This window comes from Talaromyces rugulosus, chromosome IV (assembly GCF_013368755.1).
Source record: "Talaromyces rugulosus chromosome IV, complete sequence".
Classification (NCBI taxonomy): Eukaryota; Fungi; Ascomycota; class Eurotiomycetes; order Eurotiales; family Trichocomaceae; genus Talaromyces; species Talaromyces rugulosus.
In genome coordinates this window covers 5,153,937-5,169,569 of record NC_049564.1, presented here as the reverse complement: position 1 = coordinate 5,169,569, position 15,633 = coordinate 5,153,937, and the positions used below count along the sequence as shown (strand labels likewise).

The following is a 15,633-nucleotide window of genomic DNA, read 5'->3' as shown; positions in this document are numbered from 1 at the left end:
AAGCACTTTATTGACGATAATACTATTGATATTACCATTTCTCACATCTGAACTAGCCAGTTTATACCATATCACTCCTGACATCCTTGTATGCAAACGACAAGCTTAGAATAAACACATTGTAAGATTCAAATGTTCATTGAGCTACTTACTAAAAAGAACCATAGATTCTATCAAGTCTTTGATCACTCTGGCTATTCTTGGTTCCAGCCTCGCTGCCTCTCATCTAGTTTAAGATGAACTTGAAACCCGGTAGACAGGTACGTAAAACCTGTTGCCATTTTTATTTTCATTGATTGACTCAAAAACTTATATGACGCAATGCAAAGAGGTGTTCTGCAGCTCCTCTCATCAATTGTTATGCCTTGGTAGAACGATGAAAGCAACAAGTGTACTTGTCAACTGGTCATGATGCAAATAAGTTATCTGAATTATTCTAAATATACAATCGTATCGAACCTCTAACCCTTCTGTCTAGAAAAGGTATAATTTGTTAATGTACATCAGGAACACATGAGTGGAAAGCCCAACCCTAAACGCCGACAATGCTGAATCCCATCTATCATAGAATGAAAAAAAAAAAAAAAGAAAATCCGAACCGCGCCATCCAAAACGAGCATACTAAAAGTTCAATATCCAGCATTACCTCAACAGCTCCGAGAATCCTTGGCAATTGATTGCCTTACTCTTCCGAGGGCATCCGCATATACGCTTCAATCGCCGTACTGAAAGCTGCAAAGCCAACACAGCCAGCCGCAGCAGCCTGGGGACCAGCGTTGCGACCCAGCCAGGCTCCCGTGATGCATCCCGCGGCAACATGGTTCTTAATATCGTTCTTTGCGCGCAGACCTTCGATGGTGCACTCTGCGGCCGCGTAGACGGCACCGATGTACGCGAAATTTTTTGCGGAGGAGTATGCCCGATTACCAATGTCCTTAAACCCGTGTTTGAGCTGTTGACGTAAAGGAAGACTGCTAATTTCTTGGCCTGTGGTCGTAAGAGGGGTATCGTATGCCATCTATTTCAGCGACGGTTAGTATCCTGATGGTACGAGAAGTGGTTTGTGAAAAAAAAAAAAAAATCAACATACGGCAGCTGTAAACAATCCAAAGCCACCACCCAGGACAAAACCACCAATACCAGACATCGCAACTTTTAAGGGACAAGACTCGCTTATACCATTCATCTAACCAGGAAATTTCAGTTAGCAAAGGTTGCACTCCGAGAACACGGCGCGCACGTGTTAAAAAAAAAAAAGGAGAAGAGGGCGCTCACCATTTTGACCATAGACTGTTCCTTCTCACTCAAGCCTTCCATTTGCGGATTACCCCCGGCTCCAGGGGTACCAAATGGTGGCATTCCGGGGATACTCATCGTGGAATTGTTGCTATTTCAAATGGGATTGAACGATGCTGGACGGAGATGGACGGATATGCGACAAGGAGATTCGGGAGAGATGTCTCGGCTGACTAACAGGGACCAGAAAGTCGGGAAAAGGATGCGAAACACTTTACTGATACGAATATTGAATCAATAACAGCGATATGAAGAAGAGAGGGACGTGGTCGTGGAGTAAAATGAAATGCAAGTTTCGCCGCAGCTCTTCCGCGCGGTCGGAGGACAAAACTTTAAAAAAATATACGGCTAGCGCTGCAGACAACTTGCGCAATAGTTATATAGTAGTAGTACGGGGAATCTCAGAAAATACAGTAAATTGTCCAATTACTTAACTGAAAAAGTTTATATGGCAAATCGGTATATTCGACAGTATATTCACAATATAGGCAACTAGCTGGCAAGTTCGCTATCTTCATATCAACATCGAAAGAAAAAGACAAAAGTAGAGCCCAGGCAACGGGCGTTCAAGAAAACAAATTTATAGTACAGCGAAGGAATTCTTGTCTCGTTATTCATGCCATCCGGTGCAAAACACCATCAAAACAAGCAGATCAACGTCTTAATATAGGTCGTGTGTCTTTTCATCAAAATTTATGTGCAGGAAATCCAAAAGAAGGGGGATCTCAATATATGTTCAAAAGGCTTCCCAATCATCTTGGTCCGACTGTTGGGCTAGTCGAGGGGACTCTGCCTTCTGACTACCGTCTATAGATGAGGTGAGACTCTTTTCCCATTCGTCCATCAGATTGGACGCTGTCCGTGTAAGTTTGGAAGGTGACAACTTGGTCAAGGCTGGCCAAGGGATATTCTCGGACCGACGTCGTTCTCCTCCATCCATATTCCGATCCCCAAAACTATGCCATGTCAGCCAACATGACTACAACGAAAGAAAACTAAACGCTCAGGATGAAAAGAAATGGGAGGGAAAAAAAAAGAGACCATATCGATAAACGCATCCACAGCACTGACTTGACTCACCTGGCGCTGGTTCTCGGGCTGCTGAGTTGAGTCGATGGAGACTGGTCCTTCTTGGAGTTGATGGTCGATCGGCTAGAAGACGGGGTATGCGATTTGCCATGTTGGGGCGAGTCCCAGCTGTCCCAGTCATCCGCCTCGTCGGGTTGTTTCGAGTTTGCGGGACGTTTTGGATCGGGCTGGGTATTGGCGTCGACATTTTTTGTCTTGGACTTCTGCCCCGGCGTATCAACTCCGAATTCACCCCAAAATGATGTCTCCACGTCCGCCGGAGAAGTGGGTTTACCAGAGTTCTTTGCTGCTCCTTTGGACAGAGAAAGGGAAGAATCCGTACGCCCGAGGGCGTCGGGTTGCTCGCGATTCCGAGATGGTGTCACGCTGCGGTCACTACGTTGGCCGCTGCTGGTGCGTCGAGGACCGCTAGCCGAAGGATGTAATGACCGCGATTCGTTGCCATTGATCGCTTCCTCCCCGACCGTGGCCTGTCTGATATCCTCCAAAAACGTCCATAAGCCCTCCCTGAAATCAGATGCCATTTGTCGGCCGGTGCGCAAGAGAGCGTCTTTCGAGGGTGGTGGCATAGATCGTCGCCATTCATTCGCTGTGTCGTCTTGCAAGGATTCGACAGGCTCGGCAGGTCTCGAGACTTCGGCTCGTTCCACCGACGGCAGGGTGGCAGATCGGGGGTGTCTGGTGATACCGATCTCTTGGTCTGCCTCGTCCTTCATCGGGAACGGGGTCTTGACAACGCCCATTTCCGGGGAGAGTAAAGAGAGTGTCCGAGTATGTTTCGAGCCAGCGAAAACCCTGCGGCCATTGGAAGAGACCGACGCGTTGCCCTTTTGTGTAGAGCGAAGACTATGCCTTCTCTCCAACTCCTTGCTTCGCCTAATTTGAGCGGGGACGGGGTCCGTCGTGGTTGGGCTTAGGATTGGGCTTTCGGAGGTCTTGTAGGCTTCATCGGCGGGAGCATCGGCGGGCTTCATTGCTTTCATGGCCTCTGCGTGATGGTTGATCTCGGTTCGCTTCTTCTGCCTCTCGCTCATGACCCATTGTCTCTTCAGCCCGGTCAGCTCCGTTTCGGCTCGTTGCAGCTCCTCGCGCAGCTCGAGGACTTTCCGCTCCTGGGAGGCTATCGCGGTGAGCAGATCCGAGGGCTCGCGCGACTCGTCACTGCCCGGAATCACCGAGTCCAGCGACGGCAGGCCCGAAGACATGGCGGTCCGGGGTGTTTCGGTGGTGACAGGGGTGCCCGGGGTAACAGCTGAGGGCGATGACAGCTCTGATCGGACGGCCGCCGGCGGGGGAACGATTGGAAAGCTGAGCGTCAGGCGTTTGGCGTGCCGGGCAGCGAGGTTCGGGCGAGTCGGCAGGCTGGGTCTCTTCTCCATGGCTGCGGGCGGCTTCTCTTCCGGTGGTGGCGACTCTGGGTCAGGTCCATGGTTGGCAGTCTCCATGGAGGGCCAGCCTGCATGCGGTAAGGGGGAGACGAGTGGTGTGTGGACAGGCCGGCGGGCACTAAATCATTGCTAACAGCAAAACAAAACAGGGCGAGAGAGAGAGAGAGAAACAGGTCGTGAAGCAGGCGAGAAAACAAAACACAGAATGACAGAGAGAGAGAGGAGAGAGAGAGAAGATACAAGGGGAGAGGAAACAGTCAGTCAGGGACGGCCTGGCCGAGGCTGGTTAGCCGTCGTTAAATTAGACGAAACGCCGGGCGCTGGTTGGACGCGGGCCCGTTATTGTGGGGCGCAGTTGTTTACGGGGCGCAGGGGCAGAAGAAGCCTGGACAATTCTATAAATATACGCAATTATTCTTCAATTAAAAAAGGCAAGTTAGTGTCAAAGTCACACTTTAGCCTGCGTGGTTATTCCAAGAATAAAGCCTGTGGATTTTGCAAAACTGGCGAATATTCTGTTGATGATTGCTGACTATCGTTGACGGTCTAAGGGCTTTGGGCCATCCCTTGATATCAATTGATATTAAGAGCGACCCAAAACCAGATTAGATGGTGGCCATTCTCACTCCACAGGGAACTTTCTATAAATTAGATTGGCAAGCAGCAGCCCCACGTGAAATAGAATAGCGCCGGAGAAACAATAGCTAGCCAGGTTGATTGACGCTCATGGCCCAGACAATGTGCTAAACCACCTTTATAGTAACAGTAAATGGCACAATAAAATTCAATCAAGCAATGGTGGATGCTTCTAGACACTACCAGGCATGATGACATTTTTTCGGATGCATGTTGTCAATAAAGATATAGATATAATCTAGATCATCTTATCACTATAAACAGTTAAATAAAGGTATTGTACGCTTGAAAGGTACTTGACACTTCTAACTTGTTACAATACAAAGTGAATTTTATAGCCCAGAAGCTGGGCAATCCTGTAAAACTTGAATAAACAAGTTAAGTAAATAATAAATACAAAGTTAATCAGTGAATAACGGAGTGTTTACGTAACCAGCTCAATGCAACCATCACAAACACTAGTATTTTAGTTGCCGTTGCTTCCGCAACAGAATTTCATCTATAATTTGAAGCTGTTATCAATTGCCTCAAAAGTATCAAAATCGCAATTGGAAAATGTCGAGTCCAAAGCGTCGTGAAACAACAACTATTGACCAGGGACGAAAACGCGAACGGGATCGCGAAAACCAAAGACGGAAACGCTTGAAGGAGAGAGAAACTATACTGGGTCTTCAAAATGAGAATAGAAACTTGCAGCAGCAAGTGAGGATATTGTCGCAAAGTTCAACTTCAAGTGAGGATGCCCGCCACCTGTCCGACAAGTTGAGAGAGATTACATCGGAAAATGAAGCTCTGAAGAAACATGTGACCGTGGTTAATGAATTCATGGCCTCGTGGGTTTCCTTGAAAAGAGACCATTCTCAAGAAAAAAGTAGCTCGTCACAGTTAATAAATAGTTCTGATAAGGTGATTTTGCCTTTGACCGGAATTACCGATACCAAGACTCTATCGATTATGTTCTGTGATGGCTCAGAACAGTCCAGTAACAGTAACTCTAATCCGAGACCTGACACAGAAAAAGCTTCATATAACAATGCAGAGAACAGCTATTCTCAAGCTGGACGAGATCTACTTTCTTCCTCCTCGCCTTCCTCTTCTCGTGAATATTCCACAGAAAGCTTTACAGACTTATCACTATCAAATGTGCTATCTCTCGCCGAATGGCAAAGACTACCAGTGCAAATTAACACCCACGATTGTGGGAAACCACTTGATTTTGCAATTCGACAAGTACGAGATCAGTCCGATTTCGCTAAATTTTGCACACCCTATCCCAAAGTTGTTGATTTGATGCTTGGTGGATCTTTGAATGAACTTGCCAATACTTTCTTTCGGATAACATCACAAAGTGTCATGCGGCGACCCGAGAGGCTTGCCATTAGTTGGAATAGTTACCTTTTCTCCCGGGTAAATACTTGTATTTTTTTTATCCTGGCTTTATAATCATCTTTTGCTAATTTTACCTATGTATGTATAGTGGACCATTGACCCATCCCAAGAAAATTACAGTCGAGTTCCACCTGCACTGAAGCCAACTATGATGCAACTCTTATTTCCGCATGCCAATCTGATTGACTACATTATGTGGCCGCAGGTTCGCGATAATCTCATCAAGCATGGTTCAAAATACTGGCAAAATGAAGTCTTTGGCTTGCTTTTCTGCACGTGTCGTATCCGCGGTACACACAATACTAATTTTCCTTCGTTTGAATCCGAAGATGAGGCGTTTCGTATTGACGTTTCACTCTTGGAGAGGGCTTCTAATGTGCACAATTGGGTTATATTGGAGGCATTCTGGAAGGAGTTCCCAGAATTGGTTGAGGGACTGGATCCTAAGGCTTTCATGATTACGGAAAAGGATTTGCTTTGACGGCAATGAACTTGTGCTATTTCTAGCTAAATGAAAGAAAGAAAAATATCTATCTAGATACAGTACATAACCGATTAGCTAACTAATCCATCTCGATGACAAACTTCCCAATACCGCCCTTTGCAGAATAGACTTGTTGACAACCCTCACGCACCTTCTCCAAATCACCAAAGGCAGCCTTTAGGCCGACCACGGGCTTAATTTTACCCTCATCAATCCAACCAGCCAGTTTATTCAAGTCTTTCGCGCTGGGTTTCATGAGTTGACATGTATAAGTAACAGAATACATGTACGCTTTGAACCGAAGAACACCACCGGCCGCATTCAGCATCCATCTAATACCCGTCGGCATCATTGGCATAATCTTTTTCAATTCTGGTCCGAATGGTGGTCCACTGATGGACACGATGATGCCTCCCTTTTTCATAAGGGGGAGGTATGAGACGCCTTGACCCATGGTGTCGTACAGAAAATCCACTGAGCCAGGTGTAATGGTTTTCAACGGGTCTTGCTTGGTGTAGTCAATCACTTGATCTAGTACGTCTTCCCCAAGTAGTCCATTGACTCGGCCGATTTTTGATGTGGACAGCGTGGTGACCACTCGCCCTGCTTTAAACACCCGCTTGGCCAATTGAACGGCCACAGTTCCCGTTCCTGAAAGACCTCCGGGGATAAGTACCGTCTTGCCAGCCAAACCATTACTATCCCTAAAATGTTCGGCAGCCGTCTCGAATGTCTGAAAGGTAGTCAATGACGCCAACGGTATAGACGCAGCTTCGGCATGAGATATCGTTTGAGGCTTTTTTGCCGTTGCTGAAATCGTTGAGACGACATACTCCGAAACAGCACCCCGGCATTCCTCTGGGAGACGAGTGTATACTTCAGTACCGGGTGTTAGATCGGGGGAGGAAATGGCGACTTCTGTTCCAACTGCAATAACGGTCCCGGAGACATCGTATCCGATTTTGAATGGGAACCTAGTGGGCACACCGCAATGAGAATTTGTTTTCCTTGTTATGTTGGGAATAACTTACTGTTCAGACCGAACCCGTTTTGCAACGCCAACAGCTACTTTAACGTCTATTGGATTGATGGATGCAGCATGCACTTTGATGAGCAGTTGGTCCGCTTGTTCTATCTTTGGGACTGGCAATGTCAGTATGGCGTATTGATCAGGCGTGCAGTATTCCTTGATTGCGAGGGACTTCATAGTCGGATTTTGGTCTCTAGGGTTTTTGTCTGTCATGATGATGGATGGGCTTGGATAAACGATAGGTCAATTTTTGGCCGTTCCTTTAGCTGTATATAGATAGTTGGGCAAGAATTCGAGAGGAGAGGAATCAAGGAATGATCGATTTCCACTGGTAATTAGGACTATTTAAAATCTCTGTAAAAATTACATTCGATACCTTGTATCTCTAAAAATCTTGCCCTAATGAATGGCGAGTCACTGTTGATGACTCTCTCTACAAAAAAGGGTTTAGCGTTAAGAGCTCTAGTTGGATTTAGCGTCGTACTCGAAAAAGAATCAAATTTGAAAAAAGCTTTGGGCACTTAATGATCGACCCGCACAAGCCATTGGAATGAAGGACTACGCTTTCTTGCTCGGTTCATGGAACGCGAAAGAGTACGGTAATTGGAATTGTTAGTGTGATAGATAGGATGGCGCCAGCGAAATATGATTTATTTCCTAACTACATGTAGGATACCAGTCAGATTTTGAAAAAAATACTATTAAATATAGAATGATTTTAATTCGGTACTCTCTGTCTATTCTACATACATGGCACGATCAGACATAGCTATCTGTCTGCACAGCGTCCACGTCCTCCAATAACACCTTAAACGTATGGACATGAGCATAAAAAAATACAGTACACAAGGGCGTCCCGCAATATCTATCAAAGAATCCGAAAACACCAAAATGCAAGCCGACTGGATGATTAAAAGTCTGCCTCCCGCGCAGCAACAAACATCAGGGGCGATCAGGTTAGAAAGTTGTACAAAAAGATTTGAGGCAAATAATGAGACCAAAATATCAGCAGAGAAAAAAGAAGAAAATTTAAAACTTGACCTTCTCAGACGAACTTGCCCGTGCAAGTTCCTGGAGAAAAGAAGATAGAAGCGAATCATGAGACCGAACTCCAATAATACAATGGTGGACACGCTTCGGAGTGCAGTGTGCATTTGGGGGACAGTGGTTTCCAGGAAGAAATGATCACAGCATCTCATAAAGCGGTGATGAACTATAGAAGAAGAGTCATTCTTCGATGAGAGAGAGTGAGCGTGAGAGGGTGAGTGAGAGTGTAGGTATAGGTGAGGCATAAGTGGCGCCAACGGCGAATATCTGCTTCGGCGGTGTTTAAAATTTCAAAAGAGAGGATGGGTCGGGTATCTCGGGTAACGACGGAAATGTTATACAATGAACGGAACTCTTGTGTTATATAGGACAAGGAAAAGGCGGGTATTAGAACAGAGGGTATATCGGACTGAGGATTGGAGATGCCTAAATGGCCGGCCATCGGTTGCGGAGGCCTTCACTCCATCGCTGGTAAAGGACATCAGCTAGCTGTTTGGTGTGGTCCATACCGGGGGCGCTCTGTCCAGGCAAGTTGGCCAGTGATGGGCTCAAGCTCGTGTCAACCGGGATCTGTTCGGACTGCCGACGTCGGTGACTCTTGAGATGAGGGTTGTTCTGAGCGAGGACGAGCTTGGGCTTCTGAGGCGATCCCGATTGCACTGGCTCGGGGATGAGTGAAGAAAGCTTGGAATCACTGAGCCGAGTAGTTAGTTGTCAAAAATCTTGGCCATGTCAACAGCAGAGAAATTCTTACCTTTGCATCTTCTCGTTGGACATCTTAATTATATGGTAAAGTCCCTCAGGGTCAACCATCTCTAGGTCACTGAAAGCCTCAGCCAGCCGCGAGATTGCTTCTCTCTTTTCCTGGTCTCCCGTATTTGATAGGATCTCCTGGCAAGCAATTCCGATTCCCTTGCTATATGCCCTTCGTCCTAGTTGGGCCTCCTTGCTGTTAGGAACAGGATCGGTAAACAAAGTCTTGGCGCCTGCGTTCTCGTCCATCCCCGGGGGATAGTTGTAGCTCTGTGCCGAGTCGTTCGTAGTGCGGTCTGATACTCGGCGGAACTGGCGCACAGTAGAAGGACTGTTTCCGTAACTCAGGTTCAATCCAAGTGGCTGTTTGATACCACTGGACCTGCGCTTTGTGTTGGCCCGTTTAATAGACGGGGATTGCTCTGCCGCAGGCGTCCGACGCACAGTCGAGTTCGCAACTGGCTTGGATACGGTTTGAGGAGTCATTGTACTAAGCTCCTCTGTCGTCACAAAAGGATCGTCGCAGTAGTCTTGGGCAATAAACGGCTTCTTCATAGTTGGTGCCTTGACCGTGTCAAACACCCACCCATCGTCATCTTCTTCTTTCGGTGTAAAGGTAGTACTAGCAAAAGAGTCAGTTTCGATACAAAAAACATTGCATGCCACGAGTTTCTTACAGAGTCTCAGCATAATATCTGGTATCGTCCTCCAAGTCCTTTCCATTGTCCCAGTCTTGCTTACGCTGGACTAATTCCTGTAATACCTCTGTTTTTCCTGCATAGCGGATAAACTTGTGTTTGAGAAGCTCTTTTGCTGTCGGCCGGCGATCAGGATCCTTGATCAAACACTGGGCGACAAAGTCTTTAAAACTTTGACTGAATTCGTTGCCCTCCAAGCGGGGGGCCGGGGCTTTGGGGATGTGGAAAAGCACTTTCATCGGGTGCGTGCTGGCGTGAGGTGGCTCTCCATTCGCCAGTTCCATAGCGGTAATACCGAGTGACCAAATATCAGCTTTAAAATCATATCCCGACTGCTGGATCACCTCAGGCGCCATCCAAAATGGTGTTCCGACGAATGTGTTTCTTTGCGACTTGATGTTGGAGAGCTGGGCAGCTACTCCGAAATCTGCCAGCTTGACCTTTCCGGAATGCGAGAGCAAAACGTTGGCTGCTTTTATATCGCGGTGGATCTTTCCTTCTCGGTGCAGGTAGTCCAATCCAAGAAGCAGTTCCCGGCAGACAATCGCAATGTATGTTTCATCGACGATACCGGGTTTCATCTAGAACCTGTAAGCAAATTCCACCTTTCGATCGGATGACAAGGCCTCGATGACGTACCAGGTCCAAGCAAGAACCGCCCCCCAGGTACTCCATGACAATCCATAGCTTGTGACCTCGCAGGAAACTGGCTTTGTATTGGGTGACGAAGGGACTTGCGCATGCGGCCAGGACCGAGATTTCTTGTTGGATCTCGGCGATGTCGTCCTCGCTCGACTCTAGATCGATCTAGCGAGCAGCCAATTGTTAGTTGCGGGCAGAGTCAGACAGACGAGAAAAATCACTCACATGTTTGATAGCCACAATATCCCCCGAAGCCTTCTCAATGGCTTTGTAAACCGTGCCGAAGCTACCACCTGAAGGACCGTAAGCATTGTGACTGAGACACACTCGACCAATTGGAGGATAACGTACTGCCCAGTTCCTCCATCACCTGGTATCGGCTCGCCATGCTGCTGTCGACCGCCATCTTGTGCGCAGAGCCCAATTGCACCGCATAAACAAGCAACAACCTGTAGTGCCGGGAAGACGCAGCGCAGAAGAATTCCAGCAACGAACCGGCGCTTGAGATGGAAGGGCCAGGAAGTCTGCGATCGGGGAAGGGAAAAGGGGGGAGAAGTGTAATTATTTCAATTAGTTTTCCAGCCCGACGAGCTCGCAGCTGCGATAGAGCACTAGGAGGAGGTGAGCTTCGGTTCTCCGCCGAGGAAACACGGTCGCCCCGAGCAACGGGCCGCGCTAGTCCCCGATGCGGCTAGTGCGTCTGCAATAATCGGCCGCGCCTTGCCTGCTCGAGACTGATTTGACTCAATCAAGGGATGGTCCGACCAGATCTTCTGTACTCGCTCCTGTTTAAGTTCAATTATTGGCCGCTCTCGTTCGGCGTTATGGGAAGGAATCTTATCGTTGCAGCTCCGACTGCTTCTTTGCGCTCTTCGATTCTTGCACCTCGCTATCCGTGCTGCTATATATCAACAGCTCGAGGTCCAACTTCCAACTGTCTTCACGAGTCATGACATGACAGACATCAATCACCTGGTGTCATTCTCCTATCAATCGTCACGAACTGGCGTCGGAGAAAGGCTATCTACCACGCTAGCCACTGGAATGCGGAGCTCTCGCATGGACTGATATCAGTAGGACGTGGAAGCCATCCCCGCCACTGTCATCCCTCGAAAAACACAATTGATCCTTGTTTTTACAGCTGCAGATGGAATGTTACGCTATACTGCTATAGCCTCAAGTCGCTGCAGATGGAAGGTCACACGATGACGGTTATTCACGACAAGATATACCAGAAAGGCATTCCTTGCTGTGTTGTTGTGCATTGCATATGCCGCTTAGTGGGATGAATGAAAATGCCACAGATGCAACCAGAGTCACACTTATTTGGTTACAATCTAATTATAATCTGGGGTAAAAACGATGCACAATGGGGTCTTAGCTCCTTCAAGGGATTGTAACAAGCGTAATCCTTCGCTCCCCCACTCCCCAAACATCTATTTATATTGCCGATGGTGTCGAACAATAATTATTGGAGGCCATTGAACAAGCAGGACGAAGGAAATTTCATCAAGCAATTCAAATGTTCCTAGCCATGGAGCAACCTTTCAATGTTGTGCAGTGAATTCAATTTCTTGTAATCACGAATATACTTAGAGATTAACCAGCCGATTGATGGAGCGAACATGTGAAACAAGGGAAGGTAAAATTGATCCACAGCGACACAAGTATGTCGATTAAATAGAATGATTCAATCAATTGATGTTGATAGTGAAATGGAATATCAAGGTAGTTAAGTTCCTGACATCGGAGTACATTTATATATTGATATGTAGTTCAAATGCTAGATCTTGCCATGCATATCATGAAAAAAACATTGGATAGGCATATAAGTATAAAATATTGGCATGCAGATGCAATTGACAATAGTCAGATCAATTTCCGAAATTGTCTAGATAATGCAGCAATAAATAAAGTCAATAATGTCGGAAAACACTTCACTCGGGGTGCATTTCCGAGAATCAGCCGAGCCTCCGCAACCGGCGGCGGCTGTTCCTGATACTACAAATTTCCCGCGTCTGACGACTGGTGCTTACAACTTTTGAAAATCTTCCACTGCCACAACAACACACCATGTCGACTTCTCGGGGTATCACAGCTGCCCTGCGGAGGGCTCGAGTGCCTAGATATCGTTGTTCACCAAGACCGTCGTCGTCGATTGTGTCGATCGCGGTCGCGAACTCGCGCCCTTTCAGCGTCACGGCCGCCACGCCCGCTGACGCCTCCAAGAAAATCCAACTGACCGCCGCCGCGTATCCTCAAATCAAGCGAGATCCTACATTTGCGCAGGTGACGGAGGAGCATGTCAAGCACTTCAAAGAACTGCTCGGCTCCGAATCGGCAATTATCGATGGCGTTACCACCGATGCCACGGACGACCTCGCGCCTTTCAACGGCGACTGGATGCGCAAATACGGCGGACAGACTCGACTCGTGCTGAAGCCCGGGACTACGGAAGAAGTGAGCAAGATATTAAAGTACTGCAATGAGAACAAACTGGCCGTTGTGCCGCAGGGTGGAAACACGGGCTTGGTCGGAGGCTCTGTGCCTGTGTTTGATGAGATCGTGATCAACACAGCTCGCATGAACCAGATCCGCTCGTTTGATGACGAGTCCGGTGTCCTTGTTGCCGATGCAGGTGTCATTCTGGAGGTTGCTGATTCGTATCTCGCCGAGCGAGGCCATCTCTTCCCATTGGACCTCGGAGCCAAGGGATCGTGCCATATCGGTGGAAACGTCGCGACCAACGCTGGAGGTCTCCGTCTCCTTCGCTATGGCAGTCTTCACGGTACTGTGCTGGGACTGGAAGCCGTCCTACCAGATGGAACTATCGTAGACAGCCTGTCGAAGCTGCGCAAGAACAATACTGGCTATGACTTCAAGCAGCTGTTGATTGGTGCCGAGGGTACTATTGGTATCATCACTGGTGTCTCTATTATTTGCCCGCCTCGCCCAAAAGCCGTCAATGTTGCGTACTTTGGCTTGGATAGCTTCGAACAGGTCCGCAAAGCCTTCCGTGAAGCCAAGGGCCAGCTCTCGGAAATCCTCTCTGCCTTTGAATTGATGGACGGTCGCAGCCAGGCGTTGGTGCGTCAATCCACTGGCAACAAACAGCCTCTTGAAGGGGAGCACCCTTTCTACTGCCTCATCGAAACCAGCGGATCCAATGCCGAGCATGACATCGCCAAGCTGGAAACCTTCCTCGAGCACGTCCTGGGCGAAGGCATTGTTGCAGACGGCGTCCTTGCCCAAGACGAAACACAAGTGCAGTCGCTCTGGCGGTGGCGTGAAGGCATCACCGAAGCCCTCAGCCATCTCGGCGGAACCTACAAATACGACGTTTCTATCCCCCTGCCTGAGCTCTACCAGCTTGTCGACGACTGCAAAGCCCGTCTGACTGAGAAAGGGCTCGTGGGCGACGACGACTCATTCCCCGTCCGTGCTGTTGTTGGATACGGTCATATGGGAGACTCGAATCTGCATTTGAACGTTTCGGTCCGACAATACACCAAGGAGGTCGAAAAGGCCATTGAGCCGTGGGTATACGAATGGATCGCAAAGCGCAATGGCAGCATCAGTGCCGAGCACGGACTCGGAGTTGCCAAGAAGGAGTTTATCGGCTACAGCCAGAACGAGACCAATATCAAGCTGATGAAGCAGCTGAAGAATCTTTATGACCCGGTAAGTCTCCATTCTCACTACTACTACTATACTATGCATGGTATTTCGGATGCTAATGATGGTATAGAACGGGATTATGAATCCGTACAAATATATCTAGACCCAATTGATGTATACCCTGCTATAACTGCTCCATGTTGTAAATAACTGCCAATAAAAAGACTTCTTTCTTTTCCTCTTCATTCTCTAGTCGCACTCCGGTGTATAGTGGATAAAGAGCTTGTTCGACTGTAGACGTCATCCGCATCGAGCTTGTCCCCACCGCGGGGCAACGCAATAATTCCAGCTTGCATCCAGCATCCAGCACGCACTTTTCTTCACTTTACTAATTCTTAATTCTTCTCATCCAAGCTGCCTACAAAATGTCTCATACAGCTCTGATCACCGGGGCTACCGGCCTTCTGGGGCGCGAAGTCACAAAGGCATTCAAGCAGGCCGGCTGGTTGACTGTCGGCCAGGGCTTCAACCGCGCCAAACCGCCCACCGTTCTCAAGATCAATTTGGAGGATCCGCAGGAGATCAAGAGGCTGTTGGACGAGTCCAAGTGAGATAGTTTTGTTTTATTAAACTTTGGTGTTAATTGAGGCTAATTGACTGGGAATTCTCCTAGGCCGCAGGTTGTTGTACACTGTTTGTCTTCCTCTTACTGCGCTCGCAATTATTATTTAGCCAAACTGCTAATATCTTATGTCTAAAAAGGTGCCGCAAACCGCCAGCCTGATGCCTGTGAAAACAATCCGGAACAAGCCCGCCGAATCAATGTTGAGGCAACACGATACCTGGCAGAACTCACCTCGTCTCGCGACATCCTGCTCATCTACATCTCAACAGACTACGTATTCCCCGGTGTCGAGGGTGAAGCACCCTATGAAACCGATGCTGAGCCAAAACCCACGAATATCTACGGACAGATGAAGCGTGATGGCGAGGTGGCCGTGCTAGACGTCACCAAGACGAGCGGCCTCGGCGTCGTGCTCCGAGTGCCTGTTCTATACGGGCCAAGCGAGACAAACGGTGAAAGCGCAGTGAACACGATCCTCGACGCGGTCGAAAAGACCAAGAATGCCGACGCAGGTCTCAAGATGGACGATTGGGCCCAGCGGTTTCCGACAAACACGCAAGACGTGGGTCGAGTGTGCAACGATATCGCGGTGCGGTATATCAAGGATAAGAAGAATCTTCAGTCGCTGCCCAAGATCCTTCACTTTTCTGCCGAGGAGAGAATGACCAAGTATGAAATCGCGCAGCGATTCGCAAAGATCCTGGGCGTGGAGATACCGGGGATGATTGCGAACAAACAGGGGAACGACCCGAACGCCGCCGTCCAGAGGCCGTACAACACACAGCTATCGACAAAGGTGCTGAAAGAAACCGGCATTAACGTGAAGGCAGTGCGGTTTGACGACTGGTGGTTAGTTTCTTCGTCCATTCCCTTTTTTTTTCTCGAAATAAAGGCTGACTGATCGACTCAGGTCATATTATCTGAAAAAATAGGCTGTA

The 15,633-nt window shown here is 48.1% G+C and overlaps 6 protein-coding genes across 6 annotated transcripts; 2 read left to right on the top strand and 4 right to left on the bottom strand.

Annotated features, from left to right (window-relative positions):
• Nucleotides 1-682: 682 nt before the first annotated feature.
• On the bottom strand, nucleotides 683-1,374 carry TRUGW13939_08509 (uncharacterized protein; the record flags this gene model as incomplete). Its single annotated transcript, XM_035491643.1, has 3 exons — nucleotides 683-1,018; nucleotides 1,091-1,186; nucleotides 1,276-1,374. The coding sequence occupies 3 exons, from the start codon at nucleotides 1,372-1,374 to the stop codon at nucleotides 683-685; spliced, it is 531 nt and encodes a 176-aa protein (XP_035347536.1).
• Nucleotides 1,375-2,032: 658 nt separating this feature from the next.
• TRUGW13939_08508 (uncharacterized protein) lies at nucleotides 2,033-3,830 on the bottom strand (the record flags this gene model as incomplete). The annotated part of the gene is made up of 2 exons (XM_035491642.1): nucleotides 2,033-2,252; nucleotides 2,377-3,830. 2 exons carry the CDS (start codon nucleotides 3,828-3,830, stop codon nucleotides 2,033-2,035), a joined length of 1,674 nt encoding a protein of 557 aa, XP_035347535.1.
• Nucleotides 3,831-4,964: 1,134 nt separating this feature from the next.
• TRUGW13939_08507 (uncharacterized protein) lies at nucleotides 4,965-6,279 on the top strand (the record flags this gene model as incomplete). Its single annotated transcript, XM_035491641.1, has 3 exons — nucleotides 4,965-5,242; nucleotides 5,306-5,816; nucleotides 5,887-6,279. 3 exons carry the CDS (start codon nucleotides 4,965-4,967, stop codon nucleotides 6,277-6,279), a joined length of 1,182 nt encoding a protein of 393 aa, XP_035347534.1.
• Nucleotides 6,280-6,361: 82 nt separating this feature from the next.
• On the bottom strand, nucleotides 6,362-7,525 carry TRUGW13939_08506 (uncharacterized protein; the record flags this gene model as incomplete). Its single annotated transcript, XM_035491640.1, has 2 exons — nucleotides 6,362-7,256; nucleotides 7,314-7,525. The coding sequence occupies 2 exons, from the start codon at nucleotides 7,523-7,525 to the stop codon at nucleotides 6,362-6,364; spliced, it is 1,107 nt and encodes a 368-aa protein (XP_035347533.1).
• A 1,260-nt stretch (nucleotides 7,526-8,785) lies between these two features.
• Nucleotides 8,786-10,858, bottom strand: TRUGW13939_08505 (uncharacterized protein; the record flags this gene model as incomplete). Its single annotated transcript, XM_035491639.1, has 6 exons — nucleotides 8,786-9,053; nucleotides 9,114-9,734; nucleotides 9,790-10,391; nucleotides 10,450-10,617; nucleotides 10,678-10,745; nucleotides 10,804-10,858. 6 exons carry the CDS (start codon nucleotides 10,856-10,858, stop codon nucleotides 8,786-8,788), a joined length of 1,782 nt encoding a protein of 593 aa, XP_035347532.1.
• Nucleotides 10,859-12,525: 1,667 nt separating this feature from the next.
• TRUGW13939_08504 (uncharacterized protein) lies at nucleotides 12,526-15,542 on the top strand (the record flags this gene model as incomplete). Its single annotated transcript, XM_035491638.1, has 4 exons — nucleotides 12,526-14,194; nucleotides 14,485-14,677; nucleotides 14,744-14,763; nucleotides 14,833-15,542. Coding segments are annotated over 4 exons (2,592 nt in total), but the record flags the coding sequence as incomplete, so codon positions are not given.
• Between the last annotated feature and the right edge of the window lie 91 nt (nucleotides 15,543-15,633).